Source organism: Tachysurus vachellii, chromosome 4 (genome assembly GCF_030014155.1).
Source record: "Tachysurus vachellii isolate PV-2020 chromosome 4, HZAU_Pvac_v1, whole genome shotgun sequence".
Taxonomy (NCBI): Eukaryota; Metazoa; Chordata; class Actinopteri; order Siluriformes; family Bagridae; genus Tachysurus; species Tachysurus vachellii.
This window is the reverse complement of record NC_083463.1, coordinates 10,057,537-10,078,662: the sequence shown is the minus strand read 5'-3', so window position 1 is coordinate 10,078,662 and position 21,126 is coordinate 10,057,537. Positions and strand designations below refer to the sequence as shown.

The window sequence follows — 21,126 nt, the reverse complement described above, 5'->3', positions numbered from 1 at the left end:
TTTGGTATCATTTCTATGCTATGGTTGTCCTGTTGAAGAGCTTCGACCATCTGAACTGATCTATTTTACATATTCGACATACACTATGTAGCCAAAAGTATGTGGACAACTGAGCATCACATGCATATGAACAAGAAGACTGTCGCATATACATTATAGAACAGCAAAATTCTTTCTTTGCATATCCCAACTTTGGAGGTTGTGGTGAGAGTACAGCATCAGCCATGATTCAGCGCCCCTGGGACGGTGATGGTTAGGGGCCATGCTCAAGGGCCCAACAGTGGCAGCTTGGCAGTGCTGAAGCTTGAACCCTGCTCAACAACCCAGTGCCTTTAACTTCTTGAGCCACCACTGTTCCAGCATATGTGAGTCTTCCCCAAACTGTTGGCACAAAGTTGGAAGCGCATAATTGTATAGGATGTTTTTGGATGTTGTAGAATTAGTTTTACATCATTGAAACCAAGAGGTTCTAAGCATGGAAAATGATCCTGTGCACAAAGCCAGGAATGAAAGAACCTGAACAGAGCCCTGACCTCAACCCCAACAGCTACTGCCCCCAGATCTTCCTCAATCAACATCAGGACCTGAACTCACTAATGCTCTTGTGGATGAATGACCACAAATCCCCACAACTTCATTCTAAAATCTAATGCAAAGCCTTCAAAGAGGAGTGGAGGCTCTTATAACAGCAAAGGGGAAATAAATCTGGAATGGGATGTTCAAAAAATAGATGTGGGATGGTTAGGTGTGCACAAACATTTGACCATATAGTGTATGTACACATACTGTATATACTGTATATAGTGCAGATAGGGATAGGATAAAGGAAGAACTGTTGGGTAAACTATTGTTCTCAATGAACCTGGCATATCCTCCCCTAGAGTCTCATTTGAAAGTTATAGCTTGCTGACTGTTGCATATTTAGCATTATTTTCATCCAGCAATGTCTGCATTCAGGCTTTACGATGAAATTAAGGCAACTTTTCAGAGTAGGCTCTCATCAGCACATACCCAAAACAGCTGCATCTGTATTTCTACCTAGTGCTAAAAGAAATAAAATAAAAATATCTGCTAGTGTGTATGAAATTTGAATGAATAAAAAGCTAATTGTATGTAAGGTCTAATATCACACAAATATCACCTGAAGTCAGATATCATTTTCGACTGGCCGCACACGATCCGGCTATGAATGGACTCCTGAGTTAAAGCTCTATTATTCTGTGTATGATCTATGCTCAATAACAAGCATGTGTCCTTTGCAGCAGTGTGTGGTTTTGTGTAGATGTTTAATGTTCAGTGTAATCAGCACTGCTCAAAGAATACACGTCCAAGGTTATGTGTGTGGGCACAAACTGCAGGCAGATAAATCAGATGTATATTATGTAATTGGTCTTTGGTGTGTGTGTGTAATGACCAAAATGGAATTTTCATGCACAGAATTTGTGTAGAGATTACAGCAGTTGTTGATATGAGAGAAGTAAGGTGAGAATAGCTGAAAGGAAGTCTACAATTATACATAACCAATTTTTATAATCATGGTGAGCATAAAAGCATCTCAGAACACTAAACTGACACCCAGTGATTTTTTTTTTTTTTTTTTGTAAATTATTGACTTGAAAATTGCATGAACTGTTGAGACTGCATAAAAAAAGGATAACAGCTGCCTCTGAAAACCAGCACATCTGGAAGGCAAATAATTGATTAGATAAGTGCATTATTGTACTGGTGTTCTTAATAAAGGGGTTGGTGTGTGTGCACAAATTTATGAACCTGTCTAATTTCATTTTGATGCATATTGCACATTTTCTGTTAATCCAATAAACCTCATTTCACTACTGAAATATTACTGTGTCCTTCAGTTATTTGATAGATCAAAATGAAATTGCTGACCCAAACACCCAAATATTTATAAATGAAAATAATGGAAATTGTCAGGGGTTCCTAAACTTTTGCATACGACTGTAAATCTAGAATAAATACTTAAATCAGATATGTATTACATAATTGGTCTTTGGTGTGTGTAATGACTGAAATGAAGGTCCACTTCTGAATCCTGAATACTGAATCAGTCTCTTATTCATATAGTTTATACAGTAGCTAGTGGAATTGCAGTGAAGCATAATAACAAAGATAGCAGGTAAATCCACAGTCTAGCCACATGTAAGCGTTACACGGTATACTGCAAGTGTCGTGTTGTCTAGACTCAAGACGAACAGTTTTCTAGAGTCACAATTTGTATAAAGTTGTATAAAAAAGACAACTTTCTCTAAGCAGACTTTTTTTGATGATTTAAATTAGTCTGTGCGGCACAGCATGGGATTGTATAAAAGATCTCATGAAATTCTCATTCATTCACATCGGAGCTAGTGCAACTGAATAAATCAGAGCACATAACAGTGAGGAGAGTTTAAAAAGAGGTCAGTATAGTTCATACTGTGTGGCCAAAGCAATTAAATCAATTTTCTTATGCTAAACATTGCAGAAGGTTAACAATATCTTCCTACTTCATTTAACTATATACTCAAACCTACTAGCCGAAGACCATGTAAGGGTTCATGTCTATCAGCCAAGAACAGAACCCTGAAGATTGGAAAAAAGCACTGGTCTGATGAACAAATGGAAACAGCATGAATCCATGGACCCAACCTGTCTGTCTACAGTCCAGAGTGGTGGAGGTGGTGCAATGGTTTGGGGAATGTTTTCACTTTGGGCCTGTTAATACAGATGAATCATTCCTTGAAGGCCACAGCCTATTTGAGCATGTGTAGTATTAGTATTGTGGGATGTGGTAGCTCAGTGGTTAAGGTGTTCGACTACTGATCGGAAAATAGTGTCTGCTAAATGCTGTAAATGTAAATGTATAGTGTTCTTAATAAAGTGCACTGTCAGTGTAATTTAGTGATTAATTTAAAACAACTATGAGTGTGTAAATAATTGACTGGCTGCTTTGAAAACTGTTAAACGGTAAGTGTGCTATAACTAACATAAGTTCAATTTCAATTCAATTCAATTTATAGCGCTTTTAACAATTTCCCATTGTCTCAAAGCAGCTTTACAGAAGTATGGAAACAGAAGAGAGAGAAAAAGAAATAAATATATAATAACAATAAAGAAGAAAAAATAAGAATAAAAATAAATCAATTAATATATACAATTAAAGTATAAAATTAATAAATAAATAAAAAACCCTTAAAATTTAAAATACTATATATCTATCCCTATTGAGCAAGCGGAGGCGACAGCGGCAAGGAAAACCTCCCTGAGATGATATGAGGAAGAAACCTTGAGAGGAACCAGACTCAGAAGGGAACCCATCCTCATTTGGGTGACACTCTACATTAAATAGTGTAAATGTAAATAATGTCCTTTCTACAACAGTTTATAATAGTGCAACCGAGAGCTCCTGATGAACTAATGGGCCATCGTAAACTCTGAGTTCACCACAGACCTGATTGCTGTAAAGACCAGACCATACAGCTGTATGTATGACACAACATCGGTTCAAAAGAAGGCATGAAAGTCTCAGAGCGGCTTCATACACAACAATCCCATGAGACACTCTCTGACCATGCAAATCGTGACCACCGAGGCAATGCGACTCCAACCAGGGGTAGAAAATCAGTGTTTAAAATTCATGGTTGTTGGTGTGAGATGGGCTGGTTTGAGTATTTCAGAAATCACTGTGCATTCTGGGATTTTCATTTACAACAGTTGATGTAGAAAGCTGAAGAAAAAAAACAGCAATAATAAAACAAAACACACACACACACACACACACACAAATACATTTTTTTGCATTCATGGTGAGCAGAAAAGCATCTCAGAATACACAACTGACATTCACTGATGCTTTTTTTTTCCTTTGCACTGTTGTTCCTAATAAAGTGGACGTACACAGCAGTGATAAGATATGTATATCTTTTATCGACTCAGCAATATTTTTACAGAATGTAATAAAGACTTGCAGTGTTCATAAAAGAGATACTGCGAAAATACTTCAGAAATGTCCCTCTCACTAATAATCCAGTAATATATAGTACATGTAAATAACCAGCAGGGGGAGACACTGCATGTGAATTGATAAGAAACTGCATCACAGCAACAGGTAGACTTTCCAACCGCGCCTCTGCTGGTCAATCTAGGGCTTGTTCCCAATATGGCCCACAATTGGGCATTAAGTGTGCTACGTAGGCTGCATAAGTAGCTACTTCCACCTCTACGTAGTAGCCCTAGATAGGGAGCATGGAGGAATTTGGGATTTAGCCCAGGTTGTCTCCTGTAATCCAGAGGAGGCTTGGCAACAAGTACTCCGACTTTCATTAGGCTGCTAACAGACGAACTTTATTAGTTTCTTTATTCGATTTGTGTTTGTTTTTTTTTTTTCTTCACTTCAAACACGTTTAGGAAAGATGAATATATTAATCTGTATGGATTTTAATAGGTGTTTTACCTTTCTGTTGATTAGAAAAGACGCTAAATAGCCCGTCGTTAGCTTGAAAACCTACCGGCTGTATTTATACTTTAGCCTAGTTTTGTTTGTAGGTTTAATTTAACTGTATTTAGTTTTGTATATTCAAAATAAATCGATACCGTTGAACGAATTAAGTTTATTTACATTTAACGGGTTAAAGTTATTGTCGTTAGTTTGTTTTTATTCTGCGTTAGCTAATATGCTAGCTGCATCCGAGCTAGCGACTCAACCTAGTGGATTTGAGGGAAAAAAAAGTTAATAACAAACGTGTTTTTATTAAAATTGTCTCAGGGACGATAGAATAAGAGTTTATTAAAACGTATGTCGTAAATGCACGCAGTTTTTTTTAAAGTGATTCCTAGTCGGAAAGATTAAGAAAATAAAAAGGTAATAAAATCTCTAGCTTTCAGCATCAACGCGCTGTGTTTACGGTCACAGGGTCAAAATGCTGCCGCTTTATCGTCTCGTTTTTAGACAGTTTTGAACGTTTATTAGTCTTTTCTTTTCTGTACATAGTAAAAAAAAAAAAAGGTTCCGAACGGAGTTTGTTCCTCGTTTGATTTAAAAGCAGGGATAAATCGTTAAGCCCGCTGTGGGACACGCGGTGTGTGAAATGGACGCTGTGGATCATCACCTGGGTTTGGAGCCGGGATTCAGTGTCCGGGATCACAGACCGCTTACAGACTCGGACAGGACTTTAGCTCAGAATGGACACGGTGGTGAAAGCTGGAAATTAGTGTGTGTGTCTTTGTATGGTGGAGCTCCGTGGGGGTTCACGCTGAGAGGAGGACGAGAACACCGAGAACCGCTTATCATTACCAAGGTAAAGTACGACACGGTCTGTCTGTCTCTCTGCCTGTCTGTCTCTTTGTCTGCCTGTCTTTCTGTCTTTCTTTCTGTCTTTCTTTCGTTCTTTCTTTTTCTTTGAATGTCACTAATTTTACTTCAGGTGCAGTATTAGTCTTTCTTTCTTTCTCTTTCGTACTATCTTTCTGTCTTTCTTTCGTTCTTTCTTTCTTTGAATGTCACTAATTTTACTTCAGATGCAGTATTAGTCCTTCTTTCTTTCAGTCTTTCTTTCTTTTTCTTTCTTCTTTTTGTTCTTTCTTTTTTCTTTCAGTCTTTCTTTCAGTCATTTTAAATCAGTAATTTTATTTCTTACTTTGCATTTCACCAATTCAGTATTAGCTTATCTATCTATCTATCTATCTATCTATCTATCTATCTATCTATCGCAGTCATCTTAATTACCTTACACTATTAAGTACTTTTCCTTCTGTCTTTCTGATGCCATATCACTCTTAATATAATTCTTATATGTTTGCCTTCATGAGACGTCTGTGTTGTAGCAAAGAAAAATATTAACTATAGGATCTACTAAAATACATGGAGTATTAGCTCATATTTTCATATTTCACTATTCCTCTAAATGCACATTTAATACATAATAAATGTATGTACTCTAGAGTATACTGAATACCTACTAAGGGTGTAATGATACACAAAATAGAAATTTAATGCAAAATATTGGGGTCTCTATAAAATACATATTCAATACATATATGCATTGTGAATATGTATCGTTTTCAAATGATTGTACACTTTTAGCTTGTGTGTATGTGTGTGTGTATATATGTGTATATATGTGTGTGTGTATATATATATATATATATATATATATATATATATATATATATATATATATATATATATACACACACACACGTGTATGTGTGTGTATATATATATATATATATGTATGTATATGTATGTGTATATATATATATATATATATATATATATATATATATATACACACACACATACATACACGTTTGGGTATGTATGTATATATATATATATATATATATATATCAGTGTGTGTATGTTAGTTTTTTTTAAATATATATTTTTTTTATTATTTTAAAATGTAAACTGTAAAGCCATTTTCTTAAAATAATTTTTTCCCCTCTTGTTTCTCAATTTTTTTTCTCTACAATGGTGTGCTTGCAACTTTGGGGCAGTAGTTCGGGGCACACATCCTATCAAACATAATGGTTTGATAGTTAGGAGTCCACATTCTTTTGGCCATATAGTCTTTCTGCCTAGTAAACTAACTGTCTATCTGAATATCATAGTAAAACAGAAATCTAAAGAATCTAAATCAGTAGATTCCTGACTTTTGTCCTATGATTAAACCTTTCTCTCCTGATGGGAGTGGTCTCTTCCAGGATGAATCCACCCACCTTCACATGGTACAAAACCTTGCGTAATAGTTTGATGAAGATGATTTTCTTCTCTATCTTTCCCTAAAGGAGAAAATTGTATTGCTTTTTCTAATCTATAAGGTAAAATACTAATAACCGAAATCACTGGGCGATATATATTTCAATTATTAGATTTTAATCAGAAACAGGGCATCACTGATACGACTCAAACTCGGATATAATTCAGTTTGTGTGCATTTCAAAACATTTCAAAATATTACCAATATATTTTTTTGATAATTGGTTTCATAAACATAGTGAGCTCCACAAACATGACTTTAAACCACACTGGATGTGTTTCATACTCTTTAGTACATGAGAAGGAATGACTCAAATCTGCCTGCAAATTGCTTTAAATATGGGTTGTGAACCAAGTTGAAAAGGGGTTTAAAAAGTGTTTGCGTTTAAAACAGTTTTTAGTGCCAAGACATGCTGACAAACCCTCACCAATCAAGACTAACTTATCTCCATTTGCTTTAGTGTACTCAAACATTCTGTATAGACAACTGAGGACTGTTAACTCAACCTAACAGGAGATGCCTGTAGAGTATATTCACAATTTTAAGTAAAGAAAACTGCAAGATCTGCTATGGTGGTTAAGCTTTTTTATGTTCTTGCCGCTGCTGATGAAATTGTGGCTCCGTGTCGAGCATCTGTATAGAAACGATTGAAAATTAAGCACTAGGTGATCAGTAGCTTTACTCTTGTTGAAAGTCGCCGCACCAACTCACTCCTTATTTACATAAAGTTAGGCTTTTCTCACATTTTTCGTGTTGTTTCTATGTGCCAGTGGTTGCTGCCTTTTTGGGTTGAAATTCGAAATAAATTTCACACGATTGAGGATTGTCCAGAATGTCTAATATAAGCTTCTTCCCCCACCAAGTTATTTGTCTTCCAGCTCTTAATTTTGTGTTTTGGAAAGTCATGTCTTTTTAAACTGAAGTCATTTCAAGTATGTTTTGTTCACGGTACATTGGGTTACTGTGACACTACTTAGTTCTTTGCACTAGGAAATCTTTTCTCTAAACTATTCAGTTTCTAATCATTGGAACATATTTCAACTATAGTATGTTGAACCATTTTTGTTTTGTGCTATCAGATAAAGATAATTACTGCTATGTTTTTGTATAGGAACATTCTGGGTGTCTGAGGCATGATGATCATGACTGCAACATATTAAAAAGCCTTGGCACATGTATTTGTTGTTGACATAAGGATATTGTTTCAGGATAATTTATTAAGGATATTTATTTATTTTTATAAATAATTGTGAAGATCATGTTAAAGGTTTATATTTTTTTTTCCAAGTTGATTTCAAGTACTGTAGTTTTGGAACAGATAGCTGTGTTAGATTGTATCACAAGGTAGAAGTTAAAATGACTTTTACTGGCTAAGAGCCAATATTATCTTTCTACTGACTTGTTGACTATTGACTGTGTGCACTTCTGATTAAGATAGAAGAGGGCACGATTGACTTTTTTTTTTTGTTTTGTTTTTGGGCTTCAACCTCATGCATAGTTGGACAAACAATACATTTTGGGGATGTAATGATACTTTTTTAGGGATGTTTTTAATCGATTAAAACGGACATAATTCAATTTTGATATAATGTTTGTGTTTGCTAATGTGCGTTGGTGTGCAGGGTTGCCAGGTCTCAGCAAAACCTCAATCCAAACCATCTAAAAAGCTGAGCAAAAAGACCTGAAGCTAGCACGATGAATTTATACTTCGGAAAAGGACGTAATTTTTCTTAAGCCTTTGTGTTGGAGACTTAGTGGGCATGCATATCTGATTTGTTGTTTCATAACTAGCCTTTTTCTCATAAAAAAAAAAATCTGCAACCCTGCTACCACGAATTAAAGGGAGTGTGTGCTTAAGTTTGTGACCTCATTTTACAAGCAGTAACTTTTGATAAATAACTGACTTGTTGAGAATGCACCATTGTGAAGTTTAGAGATGCTGCCCACATTAAAATCTTTTGTTTTTGCCAAAGTCAGAATAGATTGCTTGCGGACTACTCCACTAGGAATCTATAAATTAAAAAAAAATGCAGACAGAAAAAAAAGCACAAAATCTGCTTGATCCAGGTGTCTGGGCTACTGATGTGTCCACCTCTGTAATGTAGAATTGATCATTCACTGTGGAAAAATATTTTTTTTCCTGGATATCAGTTCTTATAAATGTATAAAGGACTGATTTTCTGGACATGTTGATCCCACACTAGGATGCATTTATAAGATCTATTGTGAGTAGGAGAGGAAGTGTAGACTAGACGGCATGTGGAAAAGGGGCCCAGAGTGTCCTGCATTTATTCACATGGACTGAAATGGAAACAGCATTTTCAGCCTTGAAACACATTCTTTGGCAACTCATTTAGAACAGAGGTTGAAACTCCTCTGTGTTTTGACTGGTTAATTATCAACTCTGAAAGACCTTGCTGGGGCATTTCAGGCTGTATTATACATTCACTGTGGAATGACCTACATGCTTTGACTGTCTACTCTTTAGCTTAAACTTCTTCCAAAGTCCAGCAGTGTGCACATTCTCCAACAGCAGTTTTACCCCATCTCAAATGCACTGCCTCGACTTACTTACTCTGTGAACTCACTGTACTTTTGAAAGCCATGTGACCCGCAGAAGTAGAATTCCTGCCATTGCTACGGTTCTTAAGGAGATCAGAAGTTTAGGCTGGATCCTTTTTCTTGGCGACTCTCTGAACGGTTGGCACCGGCTAGAAGATGCTTTTGAGTTTGTAAGTTTGAATGGATATTCTGTTGTTCACCTCCTGACAGTCTTACTCAGCAGGGAACGTTGGCATTTTTCCAGACCTCCTGGAGCTGTGGTCAAACCTCAGCAGGTGATGAGAGCAGTTAATGTTATACTCTTATACCAGCATGTTGTTATTTTAAGTTATGCCTTATATAGAAATCGTTCATCCGATTTAGTAACCTTTACGTTATTAACTAATTAGTCATTTAAAAAAAAATCTGATTTTTTAAAATAGTCACATTTGCCATTTTCTTGTCACATGGCCAAAATTATTTGTATATATAAATATATATATATATAATATACTACAAATTTACCAGATATATAAAAATAATAATAATATCTGGTAAATTTTTAGTGTCTACCTATCTTAATCTATATCATAAATGAATGGAAGGATAGATTTGGGTGCAAGGCTCACAAAATTTGCCATTGATTTTTGGCAGAGCAAACCTCTTTATCCTTCCTTATCTTCTGAATTTCACAAGGCCAGTTTTAGTTACACTGATACCTGGAGTGTATACATGACTTGCCTTTTTTTAACATCCACGCACGCACAAAGCAGCTCTGTATTAAGGGTTGCATGATTTTTTTTTTAACAAGACAAACAGTAATTAATAAACTGTTTATTTATAGTTATAGCATAAAACTGTTTTTTTCAGGCAGGTTTATTTTTTTCTTTTCAGTAAAGCACATGCCAAACTCATTTAATTAATCAGACTTGATACATTCCAGTATTTAAGGATATACCAGTTCTTTGCATGGTTTGGGGAAGTCATGGCTGGAGAGTTTGACTCCTAACCCTAAGGGTGTGTGTTCGAGTCTCGGACGGGCAATACCACGACTGAGGTGCCCTCGAGCAAGGCACTTACCCCCCAACTGCTCCCCGGGCACCACAGCATAAATGGCTGCCCACTGCTCCGGGTGTGTTTCCGGGCGTGCACTTTGGATGGGTTAAATGCAGAGAACGAATTCTGAGTATGGGTCACCATGCTTAGCTGTATGTCACGTCACTTCACTTCACTTCATGGTTATGGTTTAAGGATGAGTTGAGGGTGTGATGTCTACAGTAGCGTCTGGGAGTTTCTTCTGCACGACTTTTTGACCCTTGCTTCAGAAGCATAAATAAAGTCAAGGCAGGCTCAGATCTGACTCTGTCTCTGTGAAGGTGTTTTTCAGGCCCAACACTGGTCACAATGGTAATATCTATGAAACAGTGACTTTACAGTCACTGTAGCATAACTTTACAGGACAGCATACACAAGGTGGCTTGTCCATTATGGAAACTGTTTGAACAACTTTTTACATGTAAAATATTTAAATCTGAGATTCTGGTATTCATCCTGACTTGTAAACGTTTAGCACAAAGACAGCACTAAGTATTGTTGAATGATTGTGTGTAATATGGTCCCCTACGCAAGGACTACTACATAAATGGATGTGCTGCAATAGACACAGACTTTCCACTGACAAATGTTCAAATAACACTTTCTTTTAGCTTGTATATTGTTTCATTTGTCACTGTGAAATGTGTATGAAACAAGTTAGTTTCAGCTATCACTTAATTTTTAATAACTAAGAATAACTCTCCCCAGTCTCTCTTTTCTCTCTCTTAAATTTAATACATAAACACAGCTTTGGATGTTGCTGAGAAAATGCTGCAAACATTTGTGTTCCTTATGACCGTTACAAAGTGGAGACACTTCCAAAGATTTCCTCACAGAAAACCTCATATCACCACATATGACTCAAAAAAATCTCAGCTGCACATTTTGACCATTATTGCATACATGTAAAGAAATTATTTATACTATCTGATTACACCAAGGTGAGGATGGTAAATATCATTAAGGGAAGTGGTAGAAGGTTGTGAGTTCAAATTCCCGGAACCACCAATCTACCGCTGCTGGGCCCTTAACCCTCAACTGCTCTGCTGTATAAATGAGATAAATGTAAGTCACTCTGTATAAGGGGGTTTGTTAAGTGTAAATAAGTGTATAAAATAAATGTATTTCAGGGATATTTTCCAGAGCACCATCGCCTCTGGCTTTAAGGATAAATGTTCTTTTTCGTTTAAGTCCGTCATACAATTCCTGTGCGAACAGATAAGTGCATTTTAATATACTTTATAATCCTATTGTCTGCGCCATGATGTTATAGAGAGCTATAGAGAATCTGGACAAATATGTATGGGACAAATATGTACTACGGGTTAAAGAGGGAATGGATTCAGACATGTCACGTGTTTCTTTAGAATGTGCTAAGACTCTTTGTAATGTTTGTAGAAAACACTGGCAGTTTAGTAATAGCCCTAATTGTCATCAGTAAATAACTAAACTAGAACTCTGTCAGTACAGTGATCTCACCACAATTAGTTCCATTATTTACTTTAGAGTTTGGCTAATCTGTTGTTTATCAACTGAGGAGAAGTCAATGCAAATGCTGCCATTTCCTCATCCTACCCTGATGGGATGCGTATGCATTTCTGCTCTCGATGCCTTTTGGCCCAATTTCTCTGAGGGTTCGTCAAGGCTCCTTGAGTAAACTGGCAGTGCCAGGAACATGCATGGAATGTTGGAGCTTTGCAGAATTCTGTAGTGAATTATACCTGACAGCCTGAAGCCTGTTGAAAAAGCACAATCTAGCATCTGGGATAAATTTATTTTGGATTAGAGAGACCCGGACTACTTTTATAGGCAAACCTTCACTTGGAATTTAGCCATTAAATGTTTAAATGAAGGCTGTGTACACACTGCGGTGCACTTCATTCCCCCCAAGAACTAACTGAGATTTTCATGACCTCTGTAGGACCCTCCAGGTTTTTAGGTCGTGTGTGTTTTAAGGGATTTAGGTTCCCATTATTTTAGAAAAAAAAAGACACCCCTTGTTTTAAGCCTGTAACAATGTGAAAGTTGTTCTAATTGATACCTGTCGGTATTAAAGAGGTGGATAAATGGTATTAGTGACAAGCTCACCTTTCTCTGTGTCCTGGTTCTTTACTTTGTATACACGTAACCGTTCATCGCTAGATTACTGTGATAAAGACTTAGCTTTCTTTCACTAAGAGCCTTTGTTTATGAACTCAATTTAGTTGTTCGCAGATTGTGCTAATTAACGGAAATAAATGCACTGGAATAACAGATAGGAAGCTGGCTTTATTGAAACGGAAAGTATTTAGAGTTGAAATGAGAGAAAACTGGAACTAATTAAAATTCCCTGCATTCTTTTCATACCTTTGGCAAAACCAAAGGTCTTCATTGTGTTTATTTTAAATCCCTCTTTTCTGTGATCCCAAGTAATCCTGTTTTACACTGTTTACACACTGGATGGCCACTTTCACAGGCCTCATCTGTCTTTAAGCTCAATGTGATTATATTCTTTTGTGGAGAAATGGATCAGATAAAAACACCTTTGTATATAAAAACCTGCCAGGTATACAGTATATAAACGTTTCTGAGTGAGACCAAGAAAAAGCCTGTCATGACAAGCTTATCTCAAATCGAATGTTTGTGTTCACATAGAAAGCAAATGCATTTATTAAGGAAAAAAGGACCTTGTTCTTTTGATATGACCTTGATTTATGCTGTTGACCTGATGACCATGCTGTTTACACCGAATTCTGACCCGTTTCTGTCAGCTAGAACCTGTTCGATGTTCTACTCTGACCTGTGTCATTAACATGGAGTTTCTGCCCAAAAAGCTGCCTCTCATTGGATGACATTTGTCTTTTGCATTCTGTCTAAATTCTAGAGACGTCTGTGAGTAAAAATCTTAGAATCTTACCTGTTTCTGAAATAATCAAACCATACTCTGATGTAAACACATGCCATAGTTTAAAGTCTCTAGGACCATACAGTGTTAATTTGTCACAATACACTTTTTTTTGCGATATGAGCATTTTAACTTTTAGCTGTCAATGTTTCATTTATGATGTTACACATCATCCACCCCCATATGACACAATAATCTAGTGTTTAGTCTCAACTAGATTGCTAAGCTCTGGGAAGAATGATGTTTGGATTAAAAAAACAAAAAGGTTCGAAGATAGTATTAGCATGTTGAAAGACACCACTCGATGGTATCAGTGGAAGTATGTAAAGCATGTGGGAGTCGTCTCGTGTTATCTGAGAGAGTTTTGTCCCATCCCGCTGTCATTGTTTCAAGTCTTCCCACAAGCAGCGACAGTAGGTCTATATGCTTATTAAATTCTCAGTGCTTCGTTTTCATCATTGTGCAGGTTGTGATTTATGGGACCTCAGTACATTTTAAAATAATAAACAATCTGTGACATTGAGCTAATATCAACTTTTATATTGTGTTGTTTTGTATTGGTGTAGATTCATTTTTATAGATTTACCATCAGGTATCAGAGAGACTTAAAAAAAAAATGTAATTCACACATCTGCACACATGGTTAGAATTGTTAGCTTCAACCGTTCTAAAGAATGTATGTCAAGGAAACAGGACATGGCGTAATATTGTATTAGTGACTAGTATACATGTCCAAGACAAAAGCATTGTGGTGTGTGGATTCAAGGCTGTGGGATAATTTGGGAGCCGTGTGTGGGAGCGCTGCGGGACCGAGAAAAGCTGTTGACTCAGCACTGCACACAGGACAACAGTCAGCACAACACGCACATTCCACACACAGGTCCACATCCTTTCCCCTCACCACAGCGAGCTACAAAATGCAAGATTTTAGCAAGGCGGAGGACAGGAGACATGAACTAGGCATATACCTGTAGTCATTTGCACATATTAACCTGGACGTTTAGCTCGGATTCACAGTTATGAATGTACTTTTAATTAACGAGGTACAAGTATGATACTGAGTAAAGGTCTGATGCATGTAATGTTTTCTACTTCACTAATAATGAAGATTGAAACCACACCACACAGCAAGAGAATGGCTTATTTTTTAAACACGGCACCATCAGATCTGCGAGAGGTTTTCTTTCTAAGAGAACATTACTCTCGAATCAGTATCAGGTTTTGATCATTTCTATACTGCTTGGCTCCTCACTCTAAACTCTAGCAGCGTTTTATCATCTTATGCTGAGAGAACTCTAGAATGTCATCGATTGCAGTCAATATATTGGCTTTCTCACTGTATGTTATTGTGTTTAATCTGTATATTTAATCTTGTATAACAGGGTTGCACTTTCTCCATAATTTTAAGTGCCCAAAATAATGAATTGTAAAAAAGGTGTTTTAATGCGGCGTAATCAAGTGTCATTTTCCACTGCAATAAAACTTCTCCACTGTCTGTGGCAGTGCACGTGTTTGTGTTTGACTGAAATTATTTAATGAATAACGAGCACATAATTTTAACACGTTGCAAGAGTATCACAGTCATTATAGCAGTTCGATGTTTAGTAATAGTCGAATAATTCAGTTTAACTGCCACATAGTTTATAAGACAGCACCCAGTTTGTGACCAGCATGGGCGAGCATCACAATGGATTATCTTTCACTGTAATTTGCATGCTATATTTAATATAAGATTGCTCTCTCCTAGCAACGCGAGTAAAAGCTGTCTAACATAAAGCCTTCTTCTTCTGTTACTGTCATCCCAGTATTTTGTATGGCTGCAACAACTAATTAAGAAAATTGATTAAAAAAAAAAAAGTCTATTGTGTATAACTGTATATCTGCTGGAAATATTTTTAATTAGACTTTGCTCTGACGCACTTCAGCACGCTTACCTCAAAATATTTAGACTCGATACTCATTTGGAAATGGAAACGTTGGCGTTGGACTGTCTGAATCAGCCAAGCAGCCGATGGATATTTATTTTGAATTGTACACATCAGATTTTTGCATCTAAAATGTCTCGATGCAAAATAGTGTGGGGAACCAGTAGAAAATGCACAGAATCATCCAGCCAGTGATTCATTTGATTCCCGGAATAGTAAGATAAAGATAACATTCTCACACAATGAGAGATATGATAAATGTCACTAATGGCACATAATATCCTGTTACTGAATTAATTCTTTAGTTAACAGAAATGTATTAAACAAGTTAAGAACTAAATTTATAACTTATAAATAAGCATTCATACATTACTTGATAGTAAGTGATTATCAGAATAATTGATGGGTGCACCCAAGCAATTTTGTGACTTACTGTTAAATGACTGTAGATTGTCTTTGTACAATGCTACTAGAGGAATTTATATCTGATATATGAAATAAGAACTGATGTATACTGAATCTAGCACCACTTCCTCACGCTCCGCTGTGTATTGTAGTGTTGGATGATAACTGGACTGTTCTGGCTGTGTAGCGCGCACTCTGGTGTTTTTCTATTGTTCTTTGTCATTTATTCTCTCAGTATGGTATGCTGTGCCAGAGGGGGGCATCCACTGGAGTGTCTGCTTTTGATTTAGCTTTTGAGGTTGTTTTAAGTCTTTGCTTGTTCAGGCATTTCTCTGTGTTTTCCTTGTTTTATGTTCTCTAAATGAACCCTGGATTTACAGAATCCTGCACATTCTGAAATAATAAACACAATAAAGCGTGCATTGTACACAGGCCAGAAGAAAAACATCCTTAACAAGCACTCTGTTTCGGGTCGGACGGTTTAGAATATTATGCTGATCTTTCGGAGGATTCGAGCCAAATTGCTTTTGGGCTTTGACTTTACTTCTTTAACTTCAAAAGTCACTTCAGTCCCTCAGATGATTTGTTCAGCAAATTAAAAGAAAATACATGCAAGTTTCCAAGTACCACAAACAAAATCCATCAGCTAAGACACGTTTAGTGTCTGAAGGTTTTTTTAGTTTAAGATCAATGTTGCTAACAATCTGGAGGAGTTTAGTGCATTTTAATTTTGTTAAATTGTGCTTACGCAGTTGTAGGTTTTAAATTCACCGGCATGACCGAGGGACTTTTAGTGCTACACTTGAAGACGCAGGCATTCTAATGTTATACATGAAAATGCAGGAAAATTCAGTCTCTTTTAACCTTGTCTGTGTCATGCTATCTACACTACTGTGTAATAGGGCTTGGCATAATTCAGCCTTGTATATAAAGAGGTGTTCTTTGTTGAAAGGTATTTTCTAATCCCGTTGTTGGTGGGGAAAAGCCAAATTCCACTCTTTCTTGTAATGAAGCCTGTGAGCTTTAGGGTGATCTCATTAGTTTAGCAAATGTAAAAGCACCTTCAGTATGCTGACGTAATTGTACCCTATGATGTTAAACAAACGGTATGCAGCCCACGTTCCTAATCTCTAAAACTGCCAGATGATGTCTGCAAACAAATCCCAAGTGAACTTTACAGTAACCTGAGAGGCTCCGAGTGCTGTGCCATTACGAAGCCCACCGCGGACTCTTGTATTGAAGGGTTAATTTTAAGTCTAATGGTACAGCGCCTTGTCTTGTCCTCCGATAGCATACCAGCACCCATTTTAGCTTATTACACATCATTTCAGGAATTCACTTCGTCCAAAAGCCTTCACCTTCCCCAAATCCACCTTTTATGAGAGAATAAGTAAAAAGCATATGATTAACCTGCACTAACAGACTCTGCTGGAGCCTGACCCCCGCTGCGCTCATTTAGTGAGCAGAACATGCCATTCTAGTTTAGTCATTCAGACCACAACTCTAAGAACAATAACTTATGACAGAGCCTTCTTTCATTGCAGCAAGAATATAATCTACAACACATTTTTACATGAGCACTTCGGATAAGCACGGTTTATTGTTGGAGCGCTGGCTCAGTTGTAGGTCTTTCCTGTCCTTCTATCCCAAGACAGGGATAGAGGGACAGGATGTTCAGTGCTTAATAGCAAATTATAAACCATCATGTCCATCTTTGTACCTTGAGAACATGGCTCGAGCAAACCCTACCCTTACTTGCACTTTTCATTTTATTATTATTTTTTTTATCAATGTCTAAGTACATGCACGTTGACCGATATTGTATGTATACAACTCATCTCATTGTGTTATGTACAGTAGCCTAAAAATTACTACGTAGCATTAAAATTTCCAGAAATTTTATGAAGAACTTGAAGGATATGCTACAAAAACTCATAGTGGGTGATTTAAAACAATATTGTAAATAATGATATTATAAATAGTAATGTATTTATTTATTATTATTCATTCATTCATTCATTCATTCATTCATTCATTCATCTTCTACCGCTTATCCGAACTATCTCGGGTCACGGGGAGCCTGTGTCTATCTCAGGCGTCATCGGGCATCAAGGCAGGATACACCCTGGACGGAGTGCCAACCCATCGCAGGGCACACACACACTCTCATTCACTCTCACACTCACACACTACGGACAATTTTCCAGAGATGCCAATCAACCTACCATGCATGTTTTTGGACCGGGGTAGGAAACCGGAGTACCCGGAGGAAACCCCCGAGGCACGGGGAGAACATGCAAACTCCACACACACAAGGTGGAGGCGGGAATCGAACCCCGACCCTGGAGGTGTGAGGCGAACGTGCTAACCACTAAGCCACCGTGCCCCCCTTTAAATAATATTTATTATTAATCATTTCATAATCATAATCCATAATATCTCAGAAAAGCTTATTGTAATACAAATGTAATCTTCTCCGGTGTTAAATGAACAAAACCCTGACGATACCCATCACCCTCTCACATCCCTTATTCCATGTCGTAACTATATATGGGTTCATTCCCCCTACTTTTGTGTTCAGTATTACACAATAACAGAAATCTGAGCTTTATTAAAATAAATAAAAAACTCTTACATAGTGTTTGTCCTGGTTTCAAACACACGTTTGCCATTTAAACCCCTCTCATTCTGCATGCATTTAAAATGTACTGTAGGTTCTTTACATGCTTGTGTTTTATAAGAGAATTTTGCGTTTCAGGTTGAAGAAGGCAGCAAGGCTGCAGCCGTGAGGCTCCAAGTAGGAGACGAGCTTGTAAACATCAACGAGGTTCCCCTGAGTGGCTACAGACAGGAGGCCATCTGCTTAGTCAAGGGCTCCCACAAGACTCTTACTCTGGTGGTGAAAAGGTAATCTAGGCCCATACGCACACGTACACAGATGCATGCGAAGCCTCACACACCTGTTCCCCGTGCGCCGACAGCTCCCATCTCCATGGCTACGTTTTAAATGCTGCCATGGCGATGAATCGTGGTGGTGCGGGCGGTGAAGTGATACGCACACTAGCTCTTTGTTCTGAGCTCTGTGTGCTCAGTGTGTGTTTGTCATGTTCTGTGTGTGGATTATAAGAGCATGAGGCAGTATCTTTGCCACATAACACACAGCTATTAATCTTTCCTTCACAGATAAAATTACATCACCTTTGCATTAGAGCAGTGCTACAGTCTTGGGTTCAGTACCAAGAGCTTATTTTTACTTAACTATTCAAAAGTTTTAGTCAGCTGACGCTTACTAGGTTTCTCATTTAAATGACATCCATTTAATCAGTTTATTATTTGTCTTAAATGGTGGAATGTTCACTGTACAAATGCCTGTTACTATAGAAACGGAAGATATATTAAGGTAGATCTTCTGTTATGAAAAATGAATTTACACATTCTGACCAATCAGTTTTAAGAATCCAGTAGCATTCTGGTGCATTATTACTAAATAAAAAATAATGCACCAGAATCAATCGTAAAAAAAAATTATAATTTGCATAACCTGCTTCCTACATTATTTGTGTTGTTGCAGCTCCATAAGCCTATATTTCGTTCATAATTAGATGTGGACTTGTATCGAAGAATAATCCTGTCTCTAAAAAAAGCTTCTTGGGAATGGATTTGGACTGTACATTATGATGACTGTGCTTTATCGTGCTGTGTAAATAGAGTGCAAACATTAAGGTTCTGACTGAGAAGTCTCCGACTGATTTCATTACGAGCCTTACTTCTCAGTTCAGTTACGCAAAAACTGAAAAGTTCCCTTTTTTAACAGGGAGGTATGTCCGATCTGTCTACAATGGGGTCCAAAAGTCTGAGCGCACTAGTGAAAAGACAAATTTTTAAAAATTATTACATGGATATCGAGGTTTCTCAGTATTTAAAGACCATGTGCTTGAGCCGGCATGGACATCTGTACAAATGCAATTGGGAGTGAGAGATTAGACATGAGGAAATTCTGACCTTTTGCACAAAGCAGTTGACAAGGTCAGCTTCACAACATTGCTTACATTTAAATTGGGACCGAAATGACGTAGAATTTGTTTTTGATATTTCATAAAAGAAATAACATCCCGGATCTTAGACTATTGGACCCCACTGTGTTTGGAGAACATCATTCTTTAAATGTAGTGGACTCAGGATCTGTGTTAGATTTCTGCCCACTATTATTCAATTTACTGGAAGTTTTGATTTTCATACTCAACTTTTAAGACACAGGTGTATTTACATTTACAGCATTTAGCAGATGCCATTTTCCAGAGCGACCTACATTTTTCTTTTTTTTTTTTTTTTTTATACAAATGAGCAATTGAGGGTTAAGGGCCTTGCTCAGGGGCCCTTGCTCAGGGGCCCAGCAGTGGCAGATTGGTGGACATAGGACTCGAACTCACAACCTTCCGATTGGTAGCCCAACACCTTAACCACTAGGCTACCATGTTCCCATTACCCTACGTACTGTATTTGCAGTGTGTGTTAGCTAACCCTAGAGCTGTCACTTTCCTGCTTACACACACCTGAACCTGATATCTGCTGAGGTAAATCAGTCATGGTTGAGCTTGATGCGATCAGCTCTGCCTGCCTGTAGAGCTCAGAGCTAGCATTAATCTAACACATGCGGTTCACTTAAATAAACCCTTCAATTTTTGTATTAAAAGGAATAGAACTTTCCAGAACTGGCCAACCCATACTGAGTAAATTAGTTTTCCACCTCAGTAATTAACCCATCCTCTAATTACATGTGATTTATCTTTGTGTAACCGAGCTATCCTACCAGTTAGTGTTAGCAGATCAAGTCAGTACCTTGCAGTAAACACATTCTTTACCGGCATAGCAAAGTATATGACTATATAAACTATTTTAGAAGTTGTTCTGCTCCATTTCTGCGCTAATAAATCAGTGCCATGTTTCGCATTGAGTCATGGAGAACACTATGTTTCAAACTAGCCTGTTTTTCATGCTTCTCTGCTAACACATTTTTCTCATTAAGTGTTGAAAGGAATATGCATGGGTAAAACACACACAGACGGAGTGCTGGTGGCTAGTAATGACGTATCACTCATTCAAGTTCCTTAAACGAACTTGAACCACATCGCTGTTAAATGTTGAAATCAGATTGGTCAGAAGTTTCATTCACTTTCTGTAACAGCACCTTGAAAGTTGTTATTGTTTCTGTAGTAGCTCAATACCGGGAACCTCTATGGCAAATGCAACACACAGTCTATTGCTAATAATAAAATTTGTTAATTTTAACATTTCTCTGTCCCTGTAGGATTTCAGAGGGTTTTTTTTTGTGATTGTTGTTGTTGTTGATTGTGTGTTGTTGCAAAAATGCTTGATTTTTGCTTCTGTGCTTTTTTGTTCAATTGCAAAGCACAGAATTATTCTTTTAAACGCCTACTAGTGGAGTTTAGAGGCATATTTAATTATTTTCTATGATAGCTATACTCATGTTCAACACGTGATTCGAGTGCTTTGGCTT

General features: G+C 37.2%; 1 protein-coding gene across 5 annotated transcripts in view; it reads left to right on the top strand.

Annotated features, from left to right (window-relative positions):
• Nucleotides 1-21,126, top strand: part of shroom2a (shroom family member 2a) — a 172,857-nt gene that overhangs the window by 127,298 nt on the left and 24,433 nt on the right. For 2 of the 5 annotated variants that reach the window (XM_060867646.1, XM_060867647.1), the window contains exons 1-2: nt 4,321-5,294; nt 18,367-18,515. In XM_060867646.1, coding sequence (XP_060723629.1) covers nt 5,085-5,294; nt 18,367-18,515 — 359 coding nt within the window. In that variant the 5' untranslated portion in view covers nt 4,321-5,084. Of the gene's footprint in view, nt 1-4,320; nt 5,295-9,184; nt 9,596-18,366; nt 18,516-21,126 lie in introns of those variants that run through there. The other 3 variants (XM_060867645.1, XM_060867643.1, XM_060867644.1) reach the window with 3 other exon arrangements.